We start from the raw sequence: 26,967 nt of genomic DNA, 5'->3' as shown, positions 1-26,967 counted from the left end.
TGTGCACGTTCTCCTCATGTCTGCGTGGGTTTCCTCCGGGCGTTCCGGTTTTCGCCCCACAGTCCAAAGACGTGCTGGTTAGATGATTGGCCATGCTAAATCCCTCAGTGTGCCCGCACGGGTGCCAGAATGTGGCGACTGGGGGATTTTCACAATAACTTCATTGCAGTGTTAATGCAAGCCTACTTGAGACTAATAAATAAACTTTTCCTCCCCCCCCACCCCCCAAGCGGGGAATCTGCACGATTTTCTCTTTGTATCTTTGACGTAATCTATGTCACCGACTCAAAGTCTGGTTAATTAAACCATTGACCGTTCATTGAAATCTTTCTCATTGAGTAGTGCTACTGCGAAAATGAACATTTTTAAAAGCAGATGCTCCCTGCGCCCCCAACCCTCCCATTCCCCCCCCCAGTCCCCCCAGCCCTGTATTTTGAAATCAGAGCAGTGGCAGGTCCAACATGCTCACGAGGTGGCCTCATCCATTAGCGATTGCTTCACCGGTAATTCAATGTTGTCCATCTTGTAGAACCTCATGAAAAGTGGGGATATTAGATGGAAGGCGATCATTGTACCAAAGAATACTCCTTTTACCAGGATTGTGAAGCAAGTTATTCCCACACTAATTGATCGCCTGCCCTGTCTATGATAGCATCTTGTATAAAATTGTCGTTCAAGCAGTTATCACAGTCTACGAACTACATTCCCTTTCTAAAACCCTGAATGTCATTCCACTCGTTGCAAATCGACCTTTCTGTTGTGGTTGACGTGGGCATCTCACAAAGATAATTGTTTTAAAAAAAAGGGGGACTGGCAACAGTAACAAATGAAGGAGTGTAGATACCAGAGGATCACAATCCTCGTCAAATTCAAAGGACCTTAAATTTTTTTGTGTCACTGTAAAAATCTGTGCATGGCGTGTGACTGGAAGAAATTAATTTATTGAGGTTATTCCTCAGAATGGTATTGTTGATTTTGAAAGTGTTTTTTGTATAAGTGCAATCTGTATAGAATTAACACAAGATGATGCTCGAAGCATTTGCACATTAGTTGCGGGCTGTTTGTATCACTAAATAATTAGCATTTCCATTCTTCTTTCTCTAGTTGACGCATTTATTTGATAATGGTGGCACTGTTTTCTTCGCCATTTTCATGGCTATCTGGGGTAAGTGCAATTTTTTTTTTCTCTCTGTCTCAACGGCAGATTTTTCTGCAACAAAAATCATGTTCAACCAATTGGATGTCATTCCAGATGTGAGAAGGTCTCTCTGTTCACTCTCATGTCTGTTTTGTGTGACGTCAGTTGCGTTACGCAGTGTTCCCGTATGTAGGGGGCAAGTCATCCATCTGGATCTCATAATTCGGGTCCTGTATCTGTCTGGTGTTGTAAGGCGCAGCGTCGTTCAAAGCAGCTGGGTTGTAGTACGCTGCTCCCTCTTGGTATCTTAAATCAATGGCATCATCTGTGTGATCCAGACGCAGGACTGGAATAAATTGGAATATAATGTGATTATTCTTGGAGCGAAGAAAATCTCCATAATATTGTGTACCTACTGGCTGGTAATGTTAGATTGTCACTCGAGGAGCAGTGGAGGGTGGGGCGCCAGGTGACGGGAGAGTTTTGGAATAGATTGGATGATCAAGAATCCTATTGTGCAGAAGGAAGCCACTCGGCCCATCGAGTCTGCACCAACCACAATCCCAGCCAGGCCCTATCCCCATAACCCCATGCATTGAGAAACAGGTGACAGGCTTGTGTTCATTTGGGGAGGGGGAATTCAGGTGGTGCAGGGGAGGGTAGAGAGTGAAGTCAGGGGATGGGGCTGTGCTCGGGGTTGGGGAAGGTAATAGGAGTGAGGAGGGTAGCCAGGCTTGTCAGGAATATCGGGGGGATAGCCGGAACGCAGTTGGAGAGGCTGCGGGTGTCGGGGGGGGCAGTCAGGATGTGGGCTGCGGTCAGGGTGTGGGGAACAGTTGGGGTGGCGAAGGTATTCCGGGGGTTGGGGGGGGCGGGGGCGGTGCGGGGCGGTGTCGGGGGAATGGGAGTATAGTCACAGGTAGTGGAGCTTAGTTGGTGGGGATACAAGGGTGGAGGTCGGTAGGGTGATTGAGGGGTTTGAGTGTAGTTAGGGAATGGGGTTGGCAGTCGGGATGCGGGGGTTGGGAGGGGGTGTGGACGGTAGTCGGGCTGCGGGGATTGGAAGAGTAATCGTGGGTGGTAGTCGGGGTGAGGAGGAGCAGGGGAAGAGGGTGGTTGGAAAGATTAGGAGGGTAGTTATGGGTGGAGTTGGGGGGTGGTTGTGATTGTTGTGGCATTCAGCAGGGGGGTGGGGGTGGTAGAATGGAGGGGCTGGGTTGGCATGGTCTGAATGTGGTTATCCAAGTGTTGGAAGTAGTTTTAATTCTTCTAACCTTTCCTGATTAACCATTCTGCCAAGAGAATCAGAACGGCTCACCTCCACGGTGACGTGACATTGAACCGCGCCCCCCCCCGCCACAGAACAGCTTCTGAGGTACCTGAGGAATGGAACTGCCAGAAACTCCAGGTTCAGATCTCAGTCTGGGACTTGTTGGCAATGAAAGGAGTGTTTGTGACACGGCTGATAATCAGCCTGTTAATCTTTTCCACGTTCCCTCTCTGCTTCCCAAAGTATACGTGAAGACATGAAACAGACATTTGGACTGTGATTTGATAGATTTTTTTTGGTAACTTAGCGGTATTGTTAGAGGGATAGCTGGGGGTTGACAGTCAGAACCTTTTTTCCCAGAGATGAAATGTCTAACACTAGAGGGTATACACTTAATGTGAGAGGCAGAAAGTTCAAAGGAGACATGAAGGGCAGGTTTTTATATAGAGAGTGGTAGGTGTCTGGAACGTGCTGCCAAGGATGGTGGTGCTGGCAGATACAATAAGGGCATTAAAGGGCTTTTAGATAAGCACATAGAGATGTAAGGAATAGAGAAATATGGAGCAGGGGCAGACAGAAGGGATTAGTTTAATTTGGCATCATGTTCAGCACAAGATTGTGAGCTGAAGGGCCTGTTCCTGTGCTGTACTGATCTATGTTCTATGTTATGCACTTTGCTCGCAGATTGTATTTTTCTTAGCAATGGAGCAGCAGGATTTGCAATGTAAATCATAGCTGTCTGCAGATCTTGCTGTAGACCACTCCATCATTATTCTCCTGTCTTTGTAAATAAAACATCTTGTCAATGTAGCAAAGAATTGGAAATAGCGGGACTAATTTTTTGTTTGCTCGAGTGATTTGCTGAATGTAATATATCGGATGGTAGTATAAAGAGTTGCAATTAGCATCAGAGGAAGTTTTTTTTAAATTCATCTATGGGATGTGAATTAGATCAGCATTTATTCCCCAAACCCTAGTTGCCTTTGACAAGGTGGTGGCGAACTGCCTTCTTGAATGGCTGTGGTCCCTGACGTGTAGGTACACCCGTAGTGTTTTTTTGGAAGGGAGTTTCAGGTTTTTGACCAGTGACTGTGAAGGAACAGCGATATATTTCCAAGTCAGGATGGTGAGTGACTTGGGGGGTGAGCTCCAGGTGGAGGTGTTCCCAGGTATCTTTTGTCCTGGTGGTGGCTGTGGGTTTGGAAGGTGCCGTCTATGGAAGTGAAAACCATCAAAGTGCAAAATGGGCCACCGTTGCCTGTTTTGTGTCAGTGCCCACGTGCCTCTTTGCATCCATTTTAGAATTCTATGTAACGTAGGTTATGGCCGGAATCTTAAGGCCATTCATGCCGCCAGGATTTTCCCATCCCGCTGCGGTGAATCCCCGAGATTTGGCTGGGTGCCAAATTCTCCAACCTCGCTGCAGTGGGAGCATGGCGATACAGCCCGTAAAATAGCGGCCTATGTGTTAATATGCAGCTTTACAGTTCATGGAGATTGGGAACATGTAGGAAAGGGGGCACTCATCTATTGCGGGTGTAAAGTAAAGATTATTGTTGCAGTTTTGTTGGAGTCGTGAGGACGGGCATGTTTTCATGGTATACAATGAGTAGTGAGCAAACACCTATTTGTTTGAGATAGGGAAGAAGATCTAGAATTTTCTAGCTGCAGAGAGCACTATTCAAAATCTCCAATGCCCGGAAAGACTCATTTCCATGAGATTTTGAACTTTGTAGCACTGAGGTCTGACTAATTTACATTTATTACATATATTGATCTAAATTGACATTTATTTAAGTGATGTTCCAGTAGTGCTAACACTCCAAGATTCCTGATTTGATGCTCCTCAGTGAAGGCAACCTGGAGTGGGATTTAAGAGGTGTGAAAGCTGCCATAAAGGTGGAAATGATGGTAACCGATGACTGGTGGTGTCCCACAGGGGTCAGTATTGGGTCCACAACTTTCACTGCATGCATTAATGATCTGGAAGATGGAACGGAGGGCACGGTTGCTAAATTTGCGCATGATACAAGGATGTGTAGAGGGACAAGTAATGTTGAGCAAGTGGGGAAGCTGCAGAATTACTTGGACAGACTAGGAGATTGGGCAAAGAAGTGACAGATGGAATACAGTGTGGGAAAGTATGAGGTTATGCACTTTTGAAAGAAGAATACAAGTGCAGAATATTTTCTAAATGAGGAAAAGTTTTGGATATCTGAAGTGTAAAGGGAGTTGTGAATCCTCTTCTAAGGATAGCATGCAGGTTCAGTTGGCAGTTAGGAAGGCAAATTCAGTGTTAGCATTCATTTCTAGAGGGCTAGAGTATAAGGGCAGGGACGTATTTCTGAGTAAGAAGTCTCACTACAGGTTAAAGTCCAACAGGTTTATTTGGTAATACAAGCTTTCAGAGCACTGCCCCTTCATCAGGTACTCAGTACGTACTGCTGAGGCTGCATAAGGTTCTGGTCAGACCCCATTGGGAATATTGTGAGCAGTTTTGGGCCCCATACATAAGAAAGGATTTGCTGGCCTTGGAAGGGCCCCAGAGCAGGTTTACAAGAATGATCCCAGTGTTTGTCATTTCAAGAGTGGTTGAGGAGTCTGGATCTGTACTTGATGGAGTTTAGAAAGATGAGAGGAGATCTACTTACAGAATACTGAGAGGCCTAGGTAGAATGGATGTGGAAAGTACGTTTCCATAGTGGGAGAGACTCTAACACAACCTCAGAGTCAATGGACGCTCCTTTAAAACTGAGGTAAGGAGGAATTTCTTCAGCCAGAGGGTGGTGAATCTTTGGAACTTATTGCCACAGGAGGCTGCGGAGACTAAGTCATTGAGTGCCTTCAAGAGAGAGGTAGGTAGATTCTTGATCAATAAGGAGATCAAGGGTTATGGGGAGAAGGCAGGAGACTGGTGACGGGAATCATACCAGCCATGATTGAGTGGAGGAGCAGACTTGATGGGCTGAAAGGCCTAATTCTGTTCCTATGTCTTATGATCTTATGAGACTTTTCTGACACTGGAGATTTTGAGTAGTGCTCACTGCAGTTGAACAGAATCAGTTCTGTAATCTTCTTACATTCATTCAATTGAACATTGTTAAACTGTAACTTGTAGCAATTGACTTTTCTGCGATGAAATGATAGATTGCAGGGTATTAAATTGAAGAATCATGACCATATAATTTTCTTTCATAAGTTTTTTTTATGAGGCATGTGTGAGTGGGCCTTTTGTGTTGTGAAATACAATAAAATGGCCAAGTTCTGAAGGAGGGAAAAGAGTTTTCGACGTATCTCAGCGTTCGAGATGTGCGAGCATTGTTTGGGGCTGGACTGAATGACAAGGTTTTATTAATTACCTTCCCTAATTCTCCTCTTTCCCATTGATAGATCCCCCTTGTTTGTTATTACAAGAAATTTGTTACAGCGAACAGGCTTTGAATTATTCAGATCCATTCAGAAACTGGATTTTCACTTCTCTATCTGGAACTTGCCATTCCCCAGAGACAGGTTGGCAGGTGGCTGGAAGTGGAGGGTGGTGGGGATGGGTGGGGGTGGGCTGCAGATGTTGGGACAATGAAATTGGACACCAGGCCAAAGCCACCGTCCCTGTTGACACTGATCGACCACTCTGCTCCCCTGCTGCACTTTTCCCAGAGGGTGCGAGGAAGTGTTTTGGGAAGCCCACATGTCCACCCACGCGAGGGAAAGGCCACCCACAAGTATGCAGCCCGGCGGAGTTCACTCGTGGTTCTGCTAGCCTGTAAAGGGGGAGAAGATGCCGCCTTTGGTCTCCTCTCTCAATCTTTATCACTCATTCTTTGACTCGCACTTTGTCCTCCTTCCAATAGTAGCGCACAATTACGGGAGATTGTTGCTACGTGGTAATGTAATTGGGCTAATGATCAAGAGGCCCAGGTTAATAAGGTTGAAAGGGTGCAGAGAAGGTTCATGAGGATGTTGCTGGGACTTGAGAAACTGAGAGACAGAGAGAGATTGAATAGGTTAGGACTTTATTCCCTGGAGCGTAGAAGAATGAGGGGAGATTTGATAGAGGTGTATAAGATTTTGATGGGTATAGATAGGGTGAATGCAAGCAGACTTTTTCCACTGAGGCTAGGGGAGAAAAAAAACCAGGGGGCATGGGTTAAGGGTGAAAGGAGAAAAGTTTAAAGGGAATATTGGGTGGGGGGGCTTCTTCACGCAGAGAGTGGTAGGAGTGTGGAATGAGCTGCCGGATAAAGTGGTAAATGCGGGGTCACTTTTAACATTTAAGAAAAACTTGGATGGGTACATGGATGAGAGGGGTGTGGAGGGATATGGTCCAAGTGCAGGTTAGTGGGACTAGGCAAAAAATGGTTTGGCCCAGACAAGAAGGGCCAAAAGGCCTGTTTCTGAGCTGTAATTTTCTATGGTTTCAATGGTTAATACTCTGAGAAAATGGGTTCAAATCAAACCAGGGCAGCTGGGTGGAGTTTAAATTAAATTCATAAAATCTAGAATTGGAAGCTAGTTTCAAAAATAGTGACCATGAAGCTACCATTAATTGTCATTAAAAACCCATCCAGTTCACTAATGTCCTTGAGGGAAGGAAATTTGCTGTCTTTACCTGGTCTAGCCTTCACATGACTCCAGACCAACAGCAATGAAGCTGGGTGGCACCGTGGTTAGCGCCGCTGCCTCAAGCACCAGGGACCTGGGTTTAATTCCGGCCTCAGGTCACTGTCTGTTGGGGAGTTTGCACGTTTGCCACGTACCTGCGTGGGTTTCTTCCGAGTGCTTCAGTTTCCTCTCACATTCCAAAGATCTGCGGATTAGGTTGACTGGCCATGCTAAATTGCCAGTGAAGAGGGACTAACAGAGTAAATAAGTGGGGTTACAGGGAAGGGCCTGGGTGGGATTGTGGTCAGTGCAGACTGGATGGGTTAAATGGCCTCCTTCTGCATTGTAGGGATTCTATATGATTCCTGACTGCCCTCTGAAATGGCCTAGCAAAGACACTCAGTTCAAAGACAATGAGGGATGGCAGTGATGTCCATTCAAGAATGTTTAAATAAAATCTAAAGAAATCAGAATCACAGAATACCACGGCGCAGAAGAGGCCCTTCGGCCCATCGAGTCTGCACCAGTGCATGAAAGGCCCTGACCTGACCACCTAATCTCACTTGCCAGCACGTGGCCCATAGCCTTGAATGTCATGGTATGCCAAGTACTCATCCAAGTACCTTTTAAAGGATGTGAGGCATCCCGCCTCCACCATCCTCTCAGGCAGCGCATTCCAGGCCGTCACCACCCTCTGGGAAGCTGGGATTTATATACAGAGCTGGGATCGGCAGGAGAGGTACCAAGTGGAATTCAGTGACAATAAATGTGAGGTAGGGAGAACTTAATTCAGGTTGCAGAGACAGTCAGTGCTAAGAGGTATAGGATTATGGGAACAATACAGTGCAGAAGGAGTTCGTTCGGCCCATCGAACCTGCACCAACCACAATCCCACCCTGGCCCTATCCCCGTAACCCCACATATTTACCCTGCCAGTCCCCTGATACGAGGGTCAATTTAACATGGCCAATCAACCTAACCCACATACCTTTGGAATGTGGGAGGAAACCGGAGCACCCGGAGGAAACCCACGCTGACATGGGGAGAATGTGCAAATTCCACACAGACAGTGACCCGACTAAAAACAAGTCAGCCAATAGAGTGGCTGTGGCAGAATCCCTTATGCGTCTTTTAAAATGAGTGGGTATTTAAAGTGGATGACACAAGACAAAGGGGCAAAAGCAGAGTAACAATAAGGTGTTTCTTGGTGCAGGCAAAGAGCTGGCATGGGCGTGGGCAGAATGGCCTGTATTGCCTCATCCTGTGCCATAATCACTATCATTTTAAGATAACTTACAAAATGTGTTTTCCAAAGATATAAACGGAGCTACCTGTACGAGTTCACATTTTGTTACAGCATTCTAGCAATTGCTTACCTGGGTCACTGGAGATGTTATCATAAAGTCTGCGATGATTGAAGTGATCTGACTTTCTGCGTGTGCAGAAAAAGTAAACGAGGAGAGACAGCAGAATGACTCCCAAAATGCAGCCAAGGAGAGCCCCAATTACAACTCCTCCGCTAACTTTCCTGTCCACAGGGATTAGATCTGAAACATTTTGAAAATAACGATGATTGCATAACGGGTCAGGTCATTGAGATAGTTTTGCTAAGTTGACTGCTGCCTTACCCAATTATTCTGGTGAATTATTTATTGGTGTCACAAATAGGCGTACGTTAACGCTGCAATGAAGTTACTGTGAAAATCCCCGAGTTGCCACACTCCGGCGCCTGTTCAGGTACACTGAGGGAGAATTTAGCATGGCCAATGCATTTAACCAGCACGTCTTTCGGACTGTGGGAGGAAACCGAAGCATCCGGATGAAGCCCACACAGACACGGGGAGAACGTGCAGACTCCGCAAAGACATACACCCAAGGCGAGAGACGAACCTAAGCCCCTGGTGCTGTGACCTCCAACAGAAGTAGGAAAGGGGTGTTATTTTAAATGGAGTGGGTTTTGGCAAAGCGCAGGGTAAGCACCAAACATATCTGAACTCATCACTTTTTTTTCTAAAGTTTATTTGTTAGTGTCACAAGTAGGCTTCCATTAACACTGCAATGAAGTTACTGTGAAGATCCCCCAGTCGCCACATTCCAACGCCTGTTCAGGTACGCTGAGGGAGAATTTAACGTGACCAGTGTACCTAACCAGTGTATCTTTTGGACTGTGGGAGGAAACCTGAGCACCCGGGGGAAACCCACACAGACACGGGGAGAACGTGCAGACTCTGCGTAGACAGTGGCCCAAGCTGGGTATTGTACCTGGGTCCCTGTTACTGTGAGGCAGCAGTCTAACCGCTGTGCCACTGTGATAACTCATTGTCCATGCAGTGGTTATATTTCAGGACAACAGGCTATTTAGAAATTGAATCCAAACTTCAGTTTGTTATTGCTGTGATGCTATTAACTGGTGTTTCTCTGTGTAAGATCGCACAGTAAAAAGTCTGACAACACCAGGTTTTAGTCCAACCGATTTATTTGATAATACTCACAAGCTTTCGAGGGGACTGCCTCTTCGTCAGGTGAATGGAGAACTCTCCATTCACCTAACGAAGAGGCAGTCCCCTCGAAAGCTTGTGAGTATTATCAAATAAATCAGTTGGACTAAAACCTGGTGTTGTCAGACTTTTTACTGTGTTTACGCCAGTCCAACGCCGGCATACCCACATCAAGATCGCACAACCACAGATGGTTATTTCCTTAACCGGTAAATATCGAGCCTGACAGTACAGCATGCTAACTATTTATCTACTTCAGAGCTGCTTCCTACACCAAGCTGAAAAATGAGGTTAATTTGATTCAGCTCTGAGCTGCTGTTGATGCTGCAGTGAAGAATTTCAGTGATCCTTTTGTGTTTGAGTGCAAAGAATGTGTGCTTTTTTCAAAATCAATTTTACAGGTTGTGGCCATCCCTGGCTTGTGCAGCACTTATTTATTTTTATTCAATCATGAGACATGGGCATAGCTGGCTGGCCAGCATTTATTGTCCGTCCCTAGTGGCTCGATGGCAGTTAAGAATCAGACACATCTGTTGTGGCTCCGGAGTCACATATAGGCCAGACAGACAGTAGATTTCCTTCCCTAAAGGACAATATTGAACCAGATGGGTTTTTTCCGACAATGGTTTCGTGGTCATCAGTAGATTCTTAATTCCGGATCTTTTAAATTAAATTTCCACCATCTGCTGTGGCGGGATTCGAATATTGGGTCACCAAAACATTAGCTGAGTTTCTGAATTAATAGTCTAGTGATAACATCACTCGGCCATCGCCTCCCCATTTATTGCCCATCCCTAATTGCCCAGGAGAAAGGTGGGTGGTGAGCTGCCTTCTCGAAGAACTGCGGTCCCTGTGGTGTAGCCACCCCCACAGTGCTGTTAGAGAGGGAGCTCCAGAAATTTAGCCCAAAAACAGTAAAGGAATGACATTATAGTTCAAAGTCAGGGCGGTGGGTGACTTGGAAGTAAACCTCCAGGTGGTGGTGATCCCAGGTATCTGCTGCTCTTGTCCTTCTAGATGGTACCAGTTATGTGTTTAGAAAGAGCTGCCTAAGGAGCCTTGGTGAGTTGCTGCAGTGCATCTTGCAGATGGTACACACAGCTGCCACTGTATTGCTGGTGGAGGGAGTAAATGTGGAAGGTTTATTAATCAAGTGTATCTATTATATCAGTGCAGTTTCAATCAGTCTGAGTGGATTTTGCCCAGAATTGTCTTCCTTCCTGTAAGAATGATTATTTGATGTAGTTTCCCTGAGTTATAAAGGCCTCATAAATTATCCTCTTCAATCTTATCTGTCTCCCTAATTAGGAGATGCAATGATCATTACAGTTGATAAGGTTAAGGGGCGACTCACTGAAATGTGTAATGTATTAAAACAGTTGGAAGAAGTGAATGCAGCATATCTCTTTTAAGTCACTGGCTGAAGGCTGTGAATTCAAAGTAGCGATGCATGAATTTAAGCTTTAGCAAAAACATGTTCATTGATAGGCGCTGATTTTTTTTGTGTGGGGAAGTGGGGGGTGGACCTTTGTTGTTGAGCAAAGTGGAGTCTCCGTGTAATTCAAAGGTACAAGTGATTGAAGAGGTTTGCACTTGGCAATATTTTCTTGACGGTTGAAATCTGTTAAAGTTCAAGTTTATTTATTATTGTCACGAGTAGGCTTACGTTAACACTGCAATGAAGTTACTGTGAAAATCCCCCAGTTACCACACTCTGGCACCTGTTCGGGTACACGAAGAATTTTAACGCGGCCAGTGCACCTAACCAGGGTGGATAGTCAGATGCTCTTTCCTCAAGTAGAAAAGTCAAATACTAGGGGACATAAGTGGAAGGTGCCTGGGGAAAAGTTTAAAGGAGATGTGCGACGCAAGTTTTTTACACAGAGGATGGTGAATGTCTGGAATGTGCTGCCTCAGGAGGTGGTTGGTGGGATCGGGTACGATAGGGGCACTTAAGGGATATCTAGACTAATACATGAATAGAATGGGAATAGAACGATACGGGCTCTGCAAGTGCATACAGCCATCATGGTCAGCACAGGGGTGGAGGGCCGAAGGGCCTGTTCCTGTGCTGTACTGTTCTTTGTTCTTTGTATTAACACCCTTCAAGATCAGGCAATTATGCAGTGCCAGGAATAGGAATAAGTAAAACCCGTCCTTAATATTGACTTTTGCAAGCTTACCTTTCTCGTGGGCAGTGGATGCATCAGCCGATGTGCCAGTAGTCACACTACTGCTGGAATTAGTGGTTGTTATCACAACAGTCGAACTTCTCGTGGTACTATGGTAAGAAATGGTGGGAGCCGGAGCTAATGTTGCTGAAGTAGCATTTGTCTCGTTACCAGGGGCAACTGTTGAAGTATTGCTGAATATTGTTGGGACAGAAGTTGGAACTGTTACATTTCCTGTCGTCGTGTATTCGGTGGAAGCTGTATCATTAGCCTGGACTGTGGTCATTGCAGTAGTCATGTTGGGATTTGCTGTCATATCACTGGCATTTTGTGCAGTAGTAGACATTAGTTCAGTCGTACCATTAGTGTCCTGATAACTGACTGTTGTAGCCAATGTCTCATTAGTGTTATTTATGCTCCCTGCTGGTGTAGTTAGTGCAGTTGTGCCTTCAGTGGTGGTCATGGAACCATTGACAAGTGTTCCACTGCTACTGGCATCAGAAGTAGATGTATTATTCATGTCTGGAACAGATGTTAGAGAGCTGCTGCTTGTTGGTGCCTCAGACCTTTTGCTGTTGTTGGTCATTCCAATGTTAGAAGTCGATGAAACCTCAGAGGAGGTTGTGTTTGATGGGGTTGCCATAGCAGTTGAGGTTGAGGTGCCAGTGGTTAACGTCAATGTAGTTTCGCTTGTTGCAGGAGAAGTGGGCAGCGTTGAAGTGCTGGTCTCTGATCGTCCAACACCCCAGAGAGGGCACATTAGGCATGCGCTCAGTAAAACTGTGAGAAATGACGCCATTGTTTTGGTTGCTTCGGTAAATGTCTTCAGATCCGAATCCTGGAAAAAAAGATCATCTCATTGAGCACCGTATACCGTCATAGCTTCTCTGGAGCTTTACTATATATTTTGCTACAGATGCAACTTATAATGACAAAACATAGCAAGTTACTTTTTAAATGCAGGGCATTGGTGAGACCACATCTGGATTATTGTGTACAGGATTGGCCTCCTTATTTGAGGACAGATGGGCCTGCACGGTAGCATAGTGGTTAACACTGTTGCCTCACAGCGCCAAGGACCCAGGTTCAATTCCTGGCTTGGTTCACGATCTGTGTGGAGTGTGCACATTCTCCCCATGTCTGGGTGGGCTTCCTCCCACAGCCTGAAAGATGTGCTGGTTAGGTGCATTGGCCGTGCTAAATTCTCCCTCAGTGTATCCAAACAGGCGACGGAGTGTGGCGACTGGGGGATTTTCAAAGTAACTTCATTGCAGTGTTAATGTAAACATACTTGTGACTAATAAATAAAAACTTAGACTCTGTTCCACGATTCTGATAATGTTGGATTGACAACTCATAAACTTTGCATTCGTTCTCTATAATATTCCAATTCTCTTCCCCCACTTTAACGAATACTTTCATCTGTTTCCATCGCTAGAACTTCTTAGAACAAAGACAGGCTATAGTTCCAGACCACCTCCACTACTATAAAGTAGAGGCTTATAGTTTGAGGGACACCACTTCTGCTTTTGAGTGAGCCTCCCCGCTCTTACCGCCAGCCTTTGATGTGTTTGGATGGATTTGCAGGTTGACACTCAACTCTGTTTGGCCGTGTTATGAACGCACTTCTCTTGGCCATCAAGTCCTGAGGTGGGACTCGAACCTAGAGCTACTAGCTCAGAGGCAGGAATACTACCCATTGCACCACGAGATCACCGACTCTATAATGGGCATTTACAAATATACACTTTCATTAATCATAGAATCCCTACAGCACAGAAGGGGGCCATTCGGACCATCAAGCCTGCACTGACAACAATCCCACCCAGGCCCTACCCCTGTAAACCTCTGCATTTATCCCACTAATCCCCCTGACAGTAAGGGTCAATTCAGCATGGCCAATTAATGGATTGGATTGTGGGAGGAAACCGGAGCACCTGGAGGAAACCCACGCAGACACGGGGAGAAGGTGCAGACTCCACACAGACAGTGACCCAAGCCGAGAATCGAACCCAGACCCCTGGGGCTGTGAGGCATAGTTTTCTTTTAGCTATACTTGTCTCTTTGGGGGGAAAACACCCAAGAGTCTTTCCTTTTTAAATTTAAGCCCTGGGTTTGATCCGTCGGAGGGAAATATTGGAGTGAGGAAAGATTCTGCAAGTGCTGAAACAGCCAACTTAGTAAAAAATTTTTAAAAGACAGAAAAGAAAGTAAAGGCAAATAAAGATTTTAAAATGTATTTATTAGCGTCACAAGTAAGTTTACGTGAACACTGCAATGAAGTTACTGTGAAAATCCTTGATTATAATGTTGTAAATAATGCTGGGATTATGTAATGAATCAGTTAGTGATTGTGAAAAGACACAAAATATTTTGGGTGTGTGACTTACCTCACTAAGTGCGCACACAGAACCTGTTCTTTTCTCTCTGCTCTCAGATACTGACCGCACTCCCAGCATTTTCTATTACAGATTTTCAGCCTTTGTTTAGTGTTTTTTTTAAGTGTTACCACTGTCGGTGCTTTTGTTTATCCGACGGACAAAATTAATTTTATCCCGGGTTACATGAGCACACTGGCAGATGTCACCTGACAAGTTTGGTCCTTATTTACCATCAAATACAGATTGTGTTGGGAGACACTGTCATCTCTTCTGAGATGCCTGTTGAGGATTAGTCAGTGTCCCCCCACCCCCGGACTTCATGAAATAAATAAACTTTAAACTTTAAACACAGTTGCTGATGGAGGAATAGATCTTTTCTTGTGGAACCAAAAGAGAAAATGCTGGAAAATCTCAGCAGGTCTGGCAGCATCTGTAAGAACATAAGAAATAGGAGCAGGAGTAGGCCACCTAGCCCTTCGAGCCTGCCCCGCTATTCAGTAAGATCATGGCTGATCTGAAGTGGATCAGTTCCACTTTTCCGCTTTCTCCCCATAACCCTTAATTCCCTTGTCTATCAGAAACCTATCTACCCGTGACTTAAATATATTCAGCAAGGTAGCCTCCACCACTTCAACAGGCAGAGAATTCCAGAGACTCACCACCCTTTGAGTGAAGAAGTTCCTCCTCAACTCCATTCTAAACTGCCCCCTCTTATTTTGAGGCTTTGCCCTCTAGTTCTGCTATCCTTTCTAAGCAGGAAGAATCTCTCTACCTCTACCCTATCTAGCCCCTTCATTATCTTATATGTCTCTACAACATCCCCCCCTCAGCCTTCTAAACCCCAACGAGTACAGACCCAGTCTATTCAATCTCTCTTCATAGGCTAACCCCCTCATCTCCGGTATCAGCCTAGTGAACCTTCTCTGCACTTCCTCCCAAGGCCAATGTATCCTTTCGTAAATGCAGCGACCAAAACTGCACGCAGTACTCCAGTTGCAGCCTCACCAGTGCCCTGTACAGTTGCAGCAAGACCTCCCTGCTTTTATATCGCTATAAAGGCCAATGAAGGAGAGAGCTGGTGTTTCGAGTCCAGATGACCCTTTGTCAAAGCTAAACGGCAGAGAAAGTGGGAGGTATTTATACTGCAGGGTGAGGGAATGGAACATGAGTCACGGCTACAAACACAAGGGGAAAGGCTGCTAACGGCAGCCCATAGAGAGAATAAAGGGTGTGAATGGCCAAACGGCAGAGAAGTTATGACAGATAAAGATGTGGGGGGAGGGAGGGGAAAGGGTTGGAGAGAGATCAGATTGAGAAAAGGGGGAGACGAGGTAGGGAAAGGGAGAATAAAATAGGGGGAAAAGAAAAATGAAGAAGGACGCTAAAGAAATAAAAATGAAACAAAATGAAAACAAAGGAGTGGAGGTGGGGTAGAGCTAATCATCTGAAGTTGTTGAATTTGATGTTGAGACCGGAAGCTGTAAAGTGCCGAGCTGGAAGGTGAGATGCTGTTCCTCCAGTTTGTGTTGAGCTTCACTGGAACATTGCAGCAGGACAAGGACAGACATGTGGGCATGGGAGCAGGATCGTGTGTTAAAATAGCAAGGGACGGAAAGGTCAGGGTCGTGATTTTCTTGTGTGTCCCCCCACAATTCCACAATTCGCGCAATCCAAAACAATCTTTCATTTCCAACCCTCCCCCCACTCCAGCAATCTACCCCCTCCGCTGGAGAGGCAGGCAGGAAGCTGGGCTTTGGCAGTGTGTCAAGCATGGACAGCTTGCGAGTGGAGCATGTGTGGAGGAGAGTGGCATTTGTGTGAAAAGATAATCAAATCTAAAAGCAAAATGCTTCAGATGCTGGAATCTGAAACAAAAGCAGAAAAGGCTGGAAAATCTCAGCAGGTCTGACAGCATTTGTGGGGGGAGTATCAAGTCAATGTTTTGAATCTGGATGACCCTTGTGACAGCCGAAGAGAAGGAAAATCAGGGTCACGGGGGCTGTGATTGATGAAGGGAATGTAAATAGAGATGGTGAAGGCTTAGAAAGATGTTAATAGCGTCCATTAAGTGATAAGAATGTGTGATAGCAGAACAAAGGTACAGGTTGTTAGGGGACTACTTGAGCAATGTGGCAGTAGGCCGGGTTGGGGGGCGCTAACAAATCAAATAGCTGGCTTTAATATTGTGACAATGTAGAATGGAGTATATTATACTGTGAGGGTTGGGGGGAGATGGGGAGGCTGCAGTTGGACAAAGAGAATGTAAATGGTGATGATGCCAGCTGAAAAAGGTGGAGTTTGCACGTTCTCCCCATGTCTACGTGGGTTTCCTCCGGTTGCTCCAGTTTTCTCCCACACTCCCAAGACATGCCAGTTAGGTGCATTGGCCGTGCGAAATTCTCCTCAACGTAACCAAACAGGCGCCTGAGTGTGGCAACTCGGGGATTTTCAGTAACTTCGTTATAGTGTTAATGTAAACCTGCTTGTGACTCTAATCAATAGGTTTGCACGTAAGTCCAAAGATGTGCGGGTTAGGTTGATTGGCTACGCTAAGAAATTGCCCCTTAGTATCTAGGGAAGTGTAGGTTAGAGGGATTAGTGGGTATAATATGTAGGGATATGGGGGTAGGGACTGGGTGGATTTGTGTTTGGTGCAGACTCGATGGGCCGAAGGGCCTCCTTATGCACTGTAGGGTTCTATGATCTAAGCATTTAGATAGTTACATGAGTACGATAGGTATAGAGGGATATGGACTAATTCGGGCAATTGGGATTAGAACATAAGAACATGGGAAATAGGAGCAGGAGTAAGCCATCTAGCCCTTCGAGCTGCAGCTGGAGCACTGTGTGCAATTTTGGTCGCCGCACTTGCGCAAGGATGTTTTGGCCTTGGAGGGAGTGCAGAGGAGAGGAGGTTCACTAGGCTGATACCGGAGATGAGGGGGTTGGACTATGAAGAGAGGCTAAATAGACTGGGTCTGTACTCTTTGGAGTTTAGAAGGATGAGGGGGGATCTTATAGAGACGTATAAGATAATGAAAGGGATGGATAGGGTAGAGGTAGAGAGATTCTTCCCGCTTAGAAAGGATAGCAGGACTAGAGGGCACAGCCTCAAGATAAGGGGGGGGGGCACAGTTTAGATCGGAGTTGAGGAGGAACTTCTTCACTCAAAGGGTGGTGAATCTCTGGAATTCTCTGCCCGTTGAAGTGGTGGAGGCTACCTCGCTAAATATATTTAAGTCACGGGTAGATAGATTTCTGATAGACAGGGGAATTAAGGGTTATGGGGAGAAAGCGGGAAAGTGGAACTGATCCACTTCAGATCAGCCATGATCTTACTGAATGGCAGGGCAGGCTCGAAGGGCTAGATGGCCTACTCCTGCTCCTATTTCTTATGTTCTTATGTAAGACCCAATTTTCAGACTGTGTAATAGATAGGATGTATTTTAAGAATGGGCCCAGACAAATGTCAAGACCATGGCTGGACTGTCCACCTCCCTTTCCAGCGCCACTGCTCCCAATCCACCCACCACTTTCTTCCCACAGTGGGGCCAGTGAACCATTGAGATCCCCGCTCACATCAGTGGGACTGGAAAGATCCAAGTCGAGCGTGTTTAACAGTCACAGCTTCCAGATTTACATTGACTCCATTTGGAACAGCAATAGTCTGGACTTTGCCACATGTATTGAATTATAGCATCAATGTTGGCAAACACCTGAGTATCCTATTGGCACTTCTGTTAGATTGCATTTTGCCCTTTGTGTTTATTTTGTTCTGCTCTGCATAACCATGTCAATTCTGCCTGAAAAGCATTGTAAAGGTGAATGAATGATTCATTGGCAAACTATGGATAAACTGAGTTCCACATTCTTTAATCTGAATTCTGTTGCAACTGCAGAACCGCAACTCTCTCACCAGCCTTCCTCCCGTATTATTATATCTGAATTATACAAACCAGGAGGCTTCAAGTTCAATCACCTGACCTCAGCTGGGCCCAGGTTAGTAAATGCTGAAATGGTCGCAGCATTCTTGAGACGGGAAAGGTTGCTGCCCCTGTGCATAGTAAGGTGAACTTACTATGATTGCACGTCAAAAACACAAATGAACTTTAAGACAGCATGTCAAGCTACACCCTAGGAAGGAATTGGCAAGAAAAGGCAGGAATTTTTTTTTAACCACACTCCACTCTAGAATGTCACAATGTTAAAGCCAGCTATTTGATTCATGAACCCCCAGGACCAACTGTTACATTCCTCCGGTAGTCCCCTAACAATCTGTATCTTTGTTCTGCTATTCACCTATTCCGATCACTTAATGGACGCTATTTGCAACTTTCTCAGCCTTTACCATCACCATTTACATTCCTTTCACCCATTTACAGCTACCCCCCCCCCACCCCCACTCCGACCCTCATAGTATAGATCTTGTCCAATTTTTTTTCTCTTTAGCCGTCACAAGGAACATCCAGTCTCGAAACATCGGCTCTATTCTCTCTGCACAGATGCTGTCAGACCTGCTAAGATTTTCCAGCATTTTAGACCATAAGACTTAGGAGCAGAAATAAGCCACTCGGCCCATCGACTCTGCTCCGCCATTCAAACGTGGCTGATACTTTTCTCATCCCCATTCTCCTGCCTTTTCCCCATAATCCCTGATCCCTTTATTAATTTCTGTTTTTGTTTGAGATTCCAGCATCCACAGTACTTTGCTTTTATATTTGTTTCATTTAAAGCGGTCTCTTTTCACACAGATGTCATTGTCCTGCTAACTGCTATACTTTTCAATATTACTGGCTATTTTTCAAGCAACTACAGAATTGCGTTTTCTAAGAGTTTACAAATTATACTTCAGCAATGAATTGTAGTTAATTCTAACCACCCACTGTGAAATTTTATCATAATTAAACTGTTAATTATTCCTGTAATTATCTTCGATTCTGCCCCCGCGTTTATAATATCACCTATCAGTGCAGACAATTTCTCAAATCATGATTACCTTCCTTCTCCAGTTTTGGTTACAATAGGACCTTGGAGTTGCTATGTTGTGAAAAGGCCAGATTAAGTTCTTTAGTGCAGTTGCATAGTCGAAACTAGTGTGGCCATGAGAATGCATGTCCTCATCTTCTTCCAACATTTGGTGTAATAGCTGCCACAGTTCAGAGTCTTACCTTTATTTATTCATCCTACAAGATGTGGGTGTTAGGTCGAAGACATAAGAGCAGATTTAGGCCACTCGGCCCATCGAGACTGCTCCACCATTCAATCATGGCTGATATTTTCCTCATCCCCATTCTCCTGCCTTTTCCCCATAACCCCTGATCGCCTTATTAATCAAGAACCTATCTATCTCTGTCTTAAAGATACTCAATGACCTGGCCTCCTCTGTCGCAAAGAGTTCTACAGATTCATCACTCTCTGGCTAAAGAAATTCCTCCTCATCTCTGTTTTAAAGGATTGTCCCCTTAGCCTGAGGTTGTGCCCTTTGGTTCTAGTTTTTCCTACTATTGGAAACATCCTCTCCACGTCCCAGCATCTGTTGCCCATCTCCAATTGCCCTCCATTTCAGAGGGCATTTGAGAGTCAACCACATTGCTGTGGGTCTGGAGTCACATGGACAGCATGGTGGCACAGCGGTTAGCACTGCCTCACAGCGCCAGGCACCCAGGTTTGATTCCAGGTTTGGGTCACTGTCTGTGCGGAGTCTGCATGTTCTCCTTTTGTCTGAATGGGATTCCTTCAGTTGCTCTGGTTTCCTTCCAAGTCCGAAGACATGCTGGTTAGGTGCATTGGCTATGCTAAATTTTCCCTCAGTGTACCCGAACAGGCGCCGGAGTGTGATGACTAGGGGATTTTCACAATAACTTCATTGCAGTGTTAATGTAAGCCTACTTGTGACACAAATAAATATTTTTCTAAATGTAGGTCAGACTGGGTAAGGAAGGCAGATTTCCTTCGCTGAGGGACATTAGTGAGCAGATTTTTTTTTACGAGAATCAACAATGGTTTCATGGTCATCATCAGACTTTTAATTCCAGATTTTTGCATGGATTTTAAATTTGCATTGGTGGGATTTGTACATGGTCCCCAGAGCTTGAAGTCTCAGTTTTTGGATTCTAGTCTAGTGACAGCACCGCTACGCCACTGCCTCCCCTTGCAACTGGGTATATAACTCTAGGGGTGGGATTTTACCATCCTGCCTGCCACAAGAATCGTAGTGGGTGGGACATGGACCAAAGGTCCCAAAAGAGAAAATGCTGGAAAATCTCAGCAGGCCTGGAAGCATCTGTAAGGAGAGAAAATAGGTGATGTTTCGAATCCAGATGATGCTTTGTCAAAGGTTCATTAATTTTGGGCAGGATTTTCCTGTCTTGGGGCAAGTGCAGCTGAAAAATTCCACTCCAGAATTCTAAGAGTGGTGGGTTAGTGGTCCACATCCAGATATAAGCTAAAACCTGCCAAGAATCCATGGGTAATTGTTGGACTTTAACCACACTGTTTGATAATAGTTGTGGTTTCACCCATGTGATAGGCAACAGTCATAGATTAGAATCATAGAACCCTACAGTGCAGAAAGAGGCCCTTCAGCCCATCGAGTCTGCACCAAACACAATCCCACCCAGGCCCTACCTCCATATCCCTACATATTATACCCACTAATTCCTCTAACCTACGCATCCCTGGACACTAAGGGGCAATTTCTTAGCATGGTCAATCAACCTAACCTGCACATCTTTGGACTGTGGGAGGAAACTGGAGTACCCAGAGGAAACCCACGCAGACACGAGGAGAATGTGCAAACTCCACACAGACAGTGACCCGAGCCGGGAATCGAGCCCAGGACCCTGGAGCTGTGGAGCAGCAGTGCTAACCACTGTGCTACCGTGCCGCCCTAGGGATGGGATTTTACGACTTTGCCCAACCCGAAACCGTAAAATCCAGCCTGAGGTCAACAGACCTTTCCATCGTCAGCTCTTTGCCCACTTTGATTCCCGTGGTGGGTGGGATGATGAAATTCCGGTACAGTGTATAGAATCTCTACAGTGCAGGAAGAGGCCATTTGGCCCATCGAGCCATTCAGACTCCATCCCCATAACCCCATGTATTTAACCTGCTAATTTTCCTGACACTAAGGGGCAATTTAGCGTGGCCGATCGAGCTATCTTGCACATTTTTGGAATGTGGGAGGAAACCGGAGCACCTGAAGGAAACCCACACAGACACAGGGAGAATGTGCAAACACCACGTAGACAGTGACCAAAGCAATTTCAATTCAATAAAAATATCTGGGATTAAGAATCTACTGATGATCATGAAACCATGGTCGATTTTTGGAAAAACCCACCCTGTTTAGGGAGGGAAATCTGCCGGCCACCCTGACAGATTTTAGAAAGGGAATTTTATGGGTGGCAAACTTATGATGGCAACCCGAGAAAGTGACTGACGTGATGTACTTATTTTAGTATATTGTATCGCTCTCCCTGGACAATTTGTTTGTTTTTTAATGATGTGAAATGTCACGGTATTGATGTGAAATGTCACCTTATATAACACACCCACATTCCTTGTCAGGGCAGTCCACGCTTTCAGGCAGTTAGTCATCAGCTCTCTAACCAGCCCCGCATTACTCACTGATTGCGACACTCGCTGAAACTCTCGCGCATCTTGTAACAGTGACTGGCGCAGTGTAGTCAGCATGTGCTCAGCTTGCAAGTGAAGCGAGGTTAAAGTTAAGGCAAAGCGGAATGTTCTGTAATGGTGTGTGTGCGCGCACACGGCAGAAATCGGCAAGTGAATCTGTGCCGCGGTGAACTTGTTCCGACTGACGGTTGAAGTTTACAGTCCAATAACAATTAGGTTTCTCGTGCCTGAATTGAAATTACAGGGCGTTATACAACACTGGAAGCTTTTCAGATAATGAAAGCTGCCACGTGGCGCAAACTATACTTCACCCAAGAATCTGGTTACACGGTTGTTTCAGTATCAGTGTCTCCGTCCTCATTGAGTTACCCTACTTGGCTGAGCATTCAATCCAATACCACACAAAACAATACTTAACATTTAGATAGCACCTTTAACTTTATTGGACACACTTAGGCACTTCGCAAAGACATTGTGAAACAAAAATTGACACCGAGACATCTAAGGAGATATCAGGGTTGATGTCCAAAAGTTTGGTTAAGGAGCTAGGTCGTAAGGCAATCTTAGAGGCAGAAATTAATTCCAAAATCAGTGGCACAGTGGTTAGCACTGCTGCCTCACAGTACCAGGGACCCGGGTTCAATTCTGGCCTCAGGTCATTGCTTGTGTGGAGTTTGCACATTCTCCTCATGTCTGCGTGGGTTCCCTACGGATGCTCCTGTTTCCTCCCATAGTCGATAGGTATACAGGTTAGGTGGATTGATCATGCTGAATTGATCCTAAGGGGCAATCCTGAACTGCAGGGTAAAGATGAGGTATAAGATGATGAATGGGATGGATAGGATAGAGGTGGAGAGACTCTTCCCGCTCAAAAAAGACATTAGGACTAGGGGGCACAGCCTCAAGATAAAGGGGAGGCGGTTTAGAACGGAGTTGAGGAGGAACTTCTTCACTCAAAGGGTGGTGAATCTCTGGAATTCTCTGCCCGTTGAAGTGGTGGAGGCTGCCTCGCTAAATATTTTTAAGAAGCGGGTTGATGGGTTCTTGATAAGAGAGGGGATTAAGGGTTATGGGGAGAGGGCAGGAAAGTGGAACTGAGCCACAACAGATCAGCCATGATCTTATTGAATGGCGGGGCAGGCTCGAAGGGCTAGATGGCCTACTCCTGCTCCTATTTCTTATGTTCTTATGTTCTTAAGATGCAGTGTTATAGGAATAGGGTCTGGGTGGGATTGTGGTCAATGCAGACTCGATGGGCCAAATGGCCTCCTTCTGTACTACAGGGGTTCTATGATTCTTGTATGAAAACCTAGAACCTAGGCAGCTAATATGTCCCAGTGCCAACTCAAACTTCTGATGTTAAATGTAAAAAGCTCAGGTATTTGTATCTGAAATGGAACCTATTTGGTCGCCTTCCCCAAGGACTCTGAGTCTGTTCCAATTTCACAACATTCTGCAGCTTCACTCAAGTTTACCTTTCAGCTTCTTTATTGGATTCCTTTCCTTCAAAGTTATCCTTCAACATTCTCCTAACTCAGCTCTCACCAATATTAACCCCCCTGTTGACTTAGATATTTTTCATCTCTGTTCCAAAGTCACCATCCCAAATTTTAAAAAACTCCGGGGTGGTCCCAATGCCATCTGCGACCCTTGCCTCCTTCTCAACCTCCTTTCCATTTTCCCTACATCTGCAAAATGTTCGTGCCATCTGAATCCATGCCCACTTTTCTCACCACCTGCCATTTGCAGGCCAACAATCTGCCTTCCTCATATAACCTGATGTACGAGAAGCCACTCAAAGTAATTTCCCTTCCTCCTTGGCCTATCACTGACATGGTGTAAGATAACTTCCTTCAGTCCAAAGATATGTGGGTTAGATTGTTTGGCCAAGCCAAAATTGCCCCTTAGCGTCCCGGAATGCATATGTTTGACGGATTAGCGGGGTAAATATGTGGGGTGATGGGAATAGGACCTGGGTGGAATGGACCAAATGGCAGTGTAGGATTTCTATGATTCTAGTAACCCTGCTTTGAAATCTGACTGCACAACCGATCTCGCATGGTTCCATTCATAATGAATGCAATCTTGTACAACAATTTCTCCTCACTTATCCATTGACTTTGAAAAACCTTGATAGTAAAGATGCTGTAAAAAGAGAAGTTAGCTTTCCTTGTGGTCACACAATTATCTTTGACACGCTCCCCCCCACCCCCCCGCCACCCAAGGCCCAGGCTTGGCTCCCTGCAAAGCTTTGTAGAATCCCTACAGTGCAGAAGAAGGCAATTCAGCCCATTGAGTCTGCACCAACCACAATCCCACCCAGACCCTATCCCCGTAACCCCACATATACTAATCCCCTGACGCTAGGGTCAATTTAGCATGGCCAATCAACATAACCCGAAAACTTTTGGGTTTTAGACTGCGGGAGTAAACCCACCGTGACGCTGTGCTGCCCAAGCTACTTCAACATTACTTGTGTCAGATGTAATTAAGATATGGAGATGCCAGGGTCGGTCTGCTGTGGACACAATAAGAAATCTCTCAACACCAGGTTAAAGCCCAACAGGTTTATTTGGAATCACACGCTTTTGGAGCACTGCTCCTTCCTCAGGTGAGTCACCTGAGGAAGGAGCAGCGCTCCGAAAGCTCATGATTCCAAGTAAACCTGTTGGACTTTAACCTGGTGCTGTAAGACTTCCTACAGATGTCAGTGAAACAGCGACGTAAAAGAAAATGATGGGGGTAAGTTTTCTGGTTCCTCCTGCCTCACTATTGAGGGTGGGACGATCAGTTTGACAGACCATTGCAAGGTCTGCTAATCTTGGGCAGAAATTTGAGGTCCTGGGGGTGGGCGTGTCTGGAAATCCTGGCCGATACATTTTGTAAGGAAGAACAAGAGGGAACATAAACTGAAAGGTACAGGAAGTGCAGAAACAGAGACAATCTAACCAGCCATTCAGAATCTGCTCCGCTGCAAGCAAGAATGGAGAATTTGGCGCTCAGCCAAATTTCTGCTCACTGCAACAAGACCAGAAATTCCAGCCGCATGGACAACAGGAAATGTCCCCCCCACCCCACACCACCCCCACTGATCTTGTCTGTGCACTAATCATTGCAGGTGGTGGGTTGGAAAAGTGGTTTTAAACGTGTACAGGATCCTGAGCTTTACAAAGAGAGGTACCAAGCACCAAAACACAGGTATTATTGCAGAATGTTTACAAAGCATTGGTTCCACCTCAACTGGTTTCCAACTGTGTGGACCGCCCCGTGTGTAACGATGTGAAGACTTTAGAGAGGGTGCAGGAAATATTCAGGAGGATGGCTCCAGGGATGAGCAACTTCAATCGCGTGGATAGGTTTGAGGAGCTGGGGCTGTTCTCCCCAGTGAACAGGCTGAGAGGAGGTTTGATAGAACAGCTCAGCATTGTGAGGGGTCCAGACCGAGTAGATGGAGATGAACTGTCAGCATTAACAGAACGGCTGGGAAGCAGAGGACGCAGAGTTTTGGCAATGCGGCAGAACTATTTTGTGCAGCGAGGAGTTACCATCTGGAACGGGCTGCCTGGGAAAGTGGTGGAGGAAGATTCAATTTGATAAAAGAGATTGGGTAACGGTGGCACAGTGGTTAGCAGCGATGTCTCACAGTGCCGGGGACCCGGGTTCGATTCCGGCCTCGGGTCACTGTCTGGGAGAAGTTTGCACGTTCTCCCCATTTTCCGCGTGGATTTCCTCTGGCCGCTCCAGTTTCCTCCCATACTCCAAAGATGTGTGAGTTCGGTTGACTGGCTATGCTAAATTGCCCCTTAGTGTCAGGAGGATTATTAGAACATAAAACATGGAACATAGAACACTACAGCACAAACAGGCCCTTCGGCCCACGAGTTGTGCCGATCACATCAACACCTACCAACCTACAGACCTATCTATAACCCTCAATCTCATTAAACCCCATATACTCATCCAGAAGTCTTTTAAAAGACCCCAGCGAGTTCGCCTCCACCACCACAGAAGGCAGCCGATTCCACTCACTCACCACCCTCTGAGTGAAAAACTTACCCCTAACATCACTTCTGAACTTCCCTCCTTGCACCTTAAATCTGTGTCCTCTCGTAGCAACCATTTCAACCCGGGGAAATAGCCTCTGAGAGTCCACCCTATCTATTCCTCTCAACATTTTGTAAACCTCTATCAGGTCGCCTCTCAACCTTCGTCTCTCCAGGGAAAAGAGTCCCAGCTCCTTCAACCTAACTTCATAAGGCATGCCTCCCAGTCCAGGCAACATCCTTGTAAATCTCCTCTGTACCCTCTCAATAGCTTCTACATCTTTCCTATCGTGAGGCGACCAGAACTGTGCACAATACTCTAAATGAGGCCTGACAAGGGTCTTATAAAGTTGCAGCATTACCTCCCGACTCCTAAACTCAATCCCTCGATTAATGAAGGCCAGTACACCATACGCCTTCTTGACCACCTCCTCCACCTGCGAGGCCGATTTAAGAGTCCTGTGGACCCGGACCCCTAGATCCTTCTGCTCTTCAACACTACTCAGACTTCTGCCCTTGATAGTGTACTCGTTCATCCCGTTGGTTCTGCCAAAATGGACGACTACACATTTATCCGCGTTGAAGTCCATCTGCCACTTCTCCGCCCAGTCCTGCATCCTATCTATGTCCTGCTGCAACTTTTTCCATCCTTCCAGACCATCCACAACACCACCGACCTTAGTGTCATCAGCGAACTTACTTACCCATCCGTCCACTTCCTCATCCAGGTCATTTATGAAAATGACAAACAACAAGGGTCCCAGAACAGATCCTTGAGGCAAATTAGGGTAAATACATGGGTGTTACAGGGATAAGGTCTGGTGCAGACTGGATGGGCCAAATGGCCTCTTTCTGCACTGTAGGGACTCTATGGATGAAGCACCTGAAGAAATGAAAGTAAAGAGGGGAGACTGGAAAAGAACTGGTGCATGGGACTAGCTACATTGATCTTGTAAAGTAGTTTGAAGGGTTAAGTAACTTCCTCTTTGCTGAAAGAATCCCATAACAACTATCATTATCATAGCATGTTGGTCTCCATGTGTACCTAAATGATCTCTCATCATTACCACCTACACATCCACAACTCTGCTGCTTTGAGATTGATATTTGACATGGGATGTTACATTGTAAAGGAGCAAGAGACTCATTGGAAATACCAGAGCCGTGTTATTCAGTCCCACCGGAAGCTTTACACCCCCGCTCCTGATTTCATCATCTCACTGAGG

General features: G+C 45.7%; 2 protein-coding genes across 2 annotated transcripts in view; one reads left to right on the top strand and one right to left on the bottom strand.

Moving 5' to 3' along the window:
- ano3 (anoctamin 3) overlaps window positions 1-26,967 on the top strand; it is a 181,036-nt gene that overhangs the window by 75,147 nt on the left and 78,922 nt on the right. The window contains exon 11 of the mRNA XM_080191534.1: window positions 1,105-1,165. Coding sequence (XP_080047660.1) covers window positions 1,105-1,165 — 61 coding nt within the window. The remainder of the gene's footprint in view (window positions 1-1,104; window positions 1,166-26,967) is intronic.
- Window positions 426-26,967, bottom strand: part of LOC145344405 (uncharacterized) — a 29,571-nt gene continuing 3,029 nt past the window's right edge. Inside the window, exons 2-4 of the mRNA XM_080191535.1 lie at window positions 11,692-12,517; window positions 8,387-8,557; window positions 426-1,484 (exon numbers count right to left, since the gene is read on the bottom strand). Of these exons, the coding sequence (XP_080047661.1) occupies window positions 1,309-1,484; window positions 8,387-8,557; window positions 11,692-12,478 (1,134 nt within the window). The 5' untranslated portion in view covers window positions 12,479-12,517 and the 3' untranslated portion in view covers window positions 426-1,308. The remainder of the gene's footprint in view (window positions 1,485-8,386; window positions 8,558-11,691; window positions 12,518-26,967) is intronic.

This window comes from Carcharhinus amblyrhynchos, chromosome 6 (genome assembly GCF_965287045.1).
Source record: "Carcharhinus amblyrhynchos chromosome 6, sCarAmb.v2.hapA, whole genome shotgun sequence".
Taxonomy (NCBI): domain Eukaryota; kingdom Metazoa; phylum Chordata; class Chondrichthyes; order Carcharhiniformes; family Carcharhinidae; genus Carcharhinus; species Carcharhinus amblyrhynchos.
The sequence above is the reverse complement of the archived record's forward strand: the minus strand, read 5'-3'. Positions and strand labels throughout refer to the sequence as shown.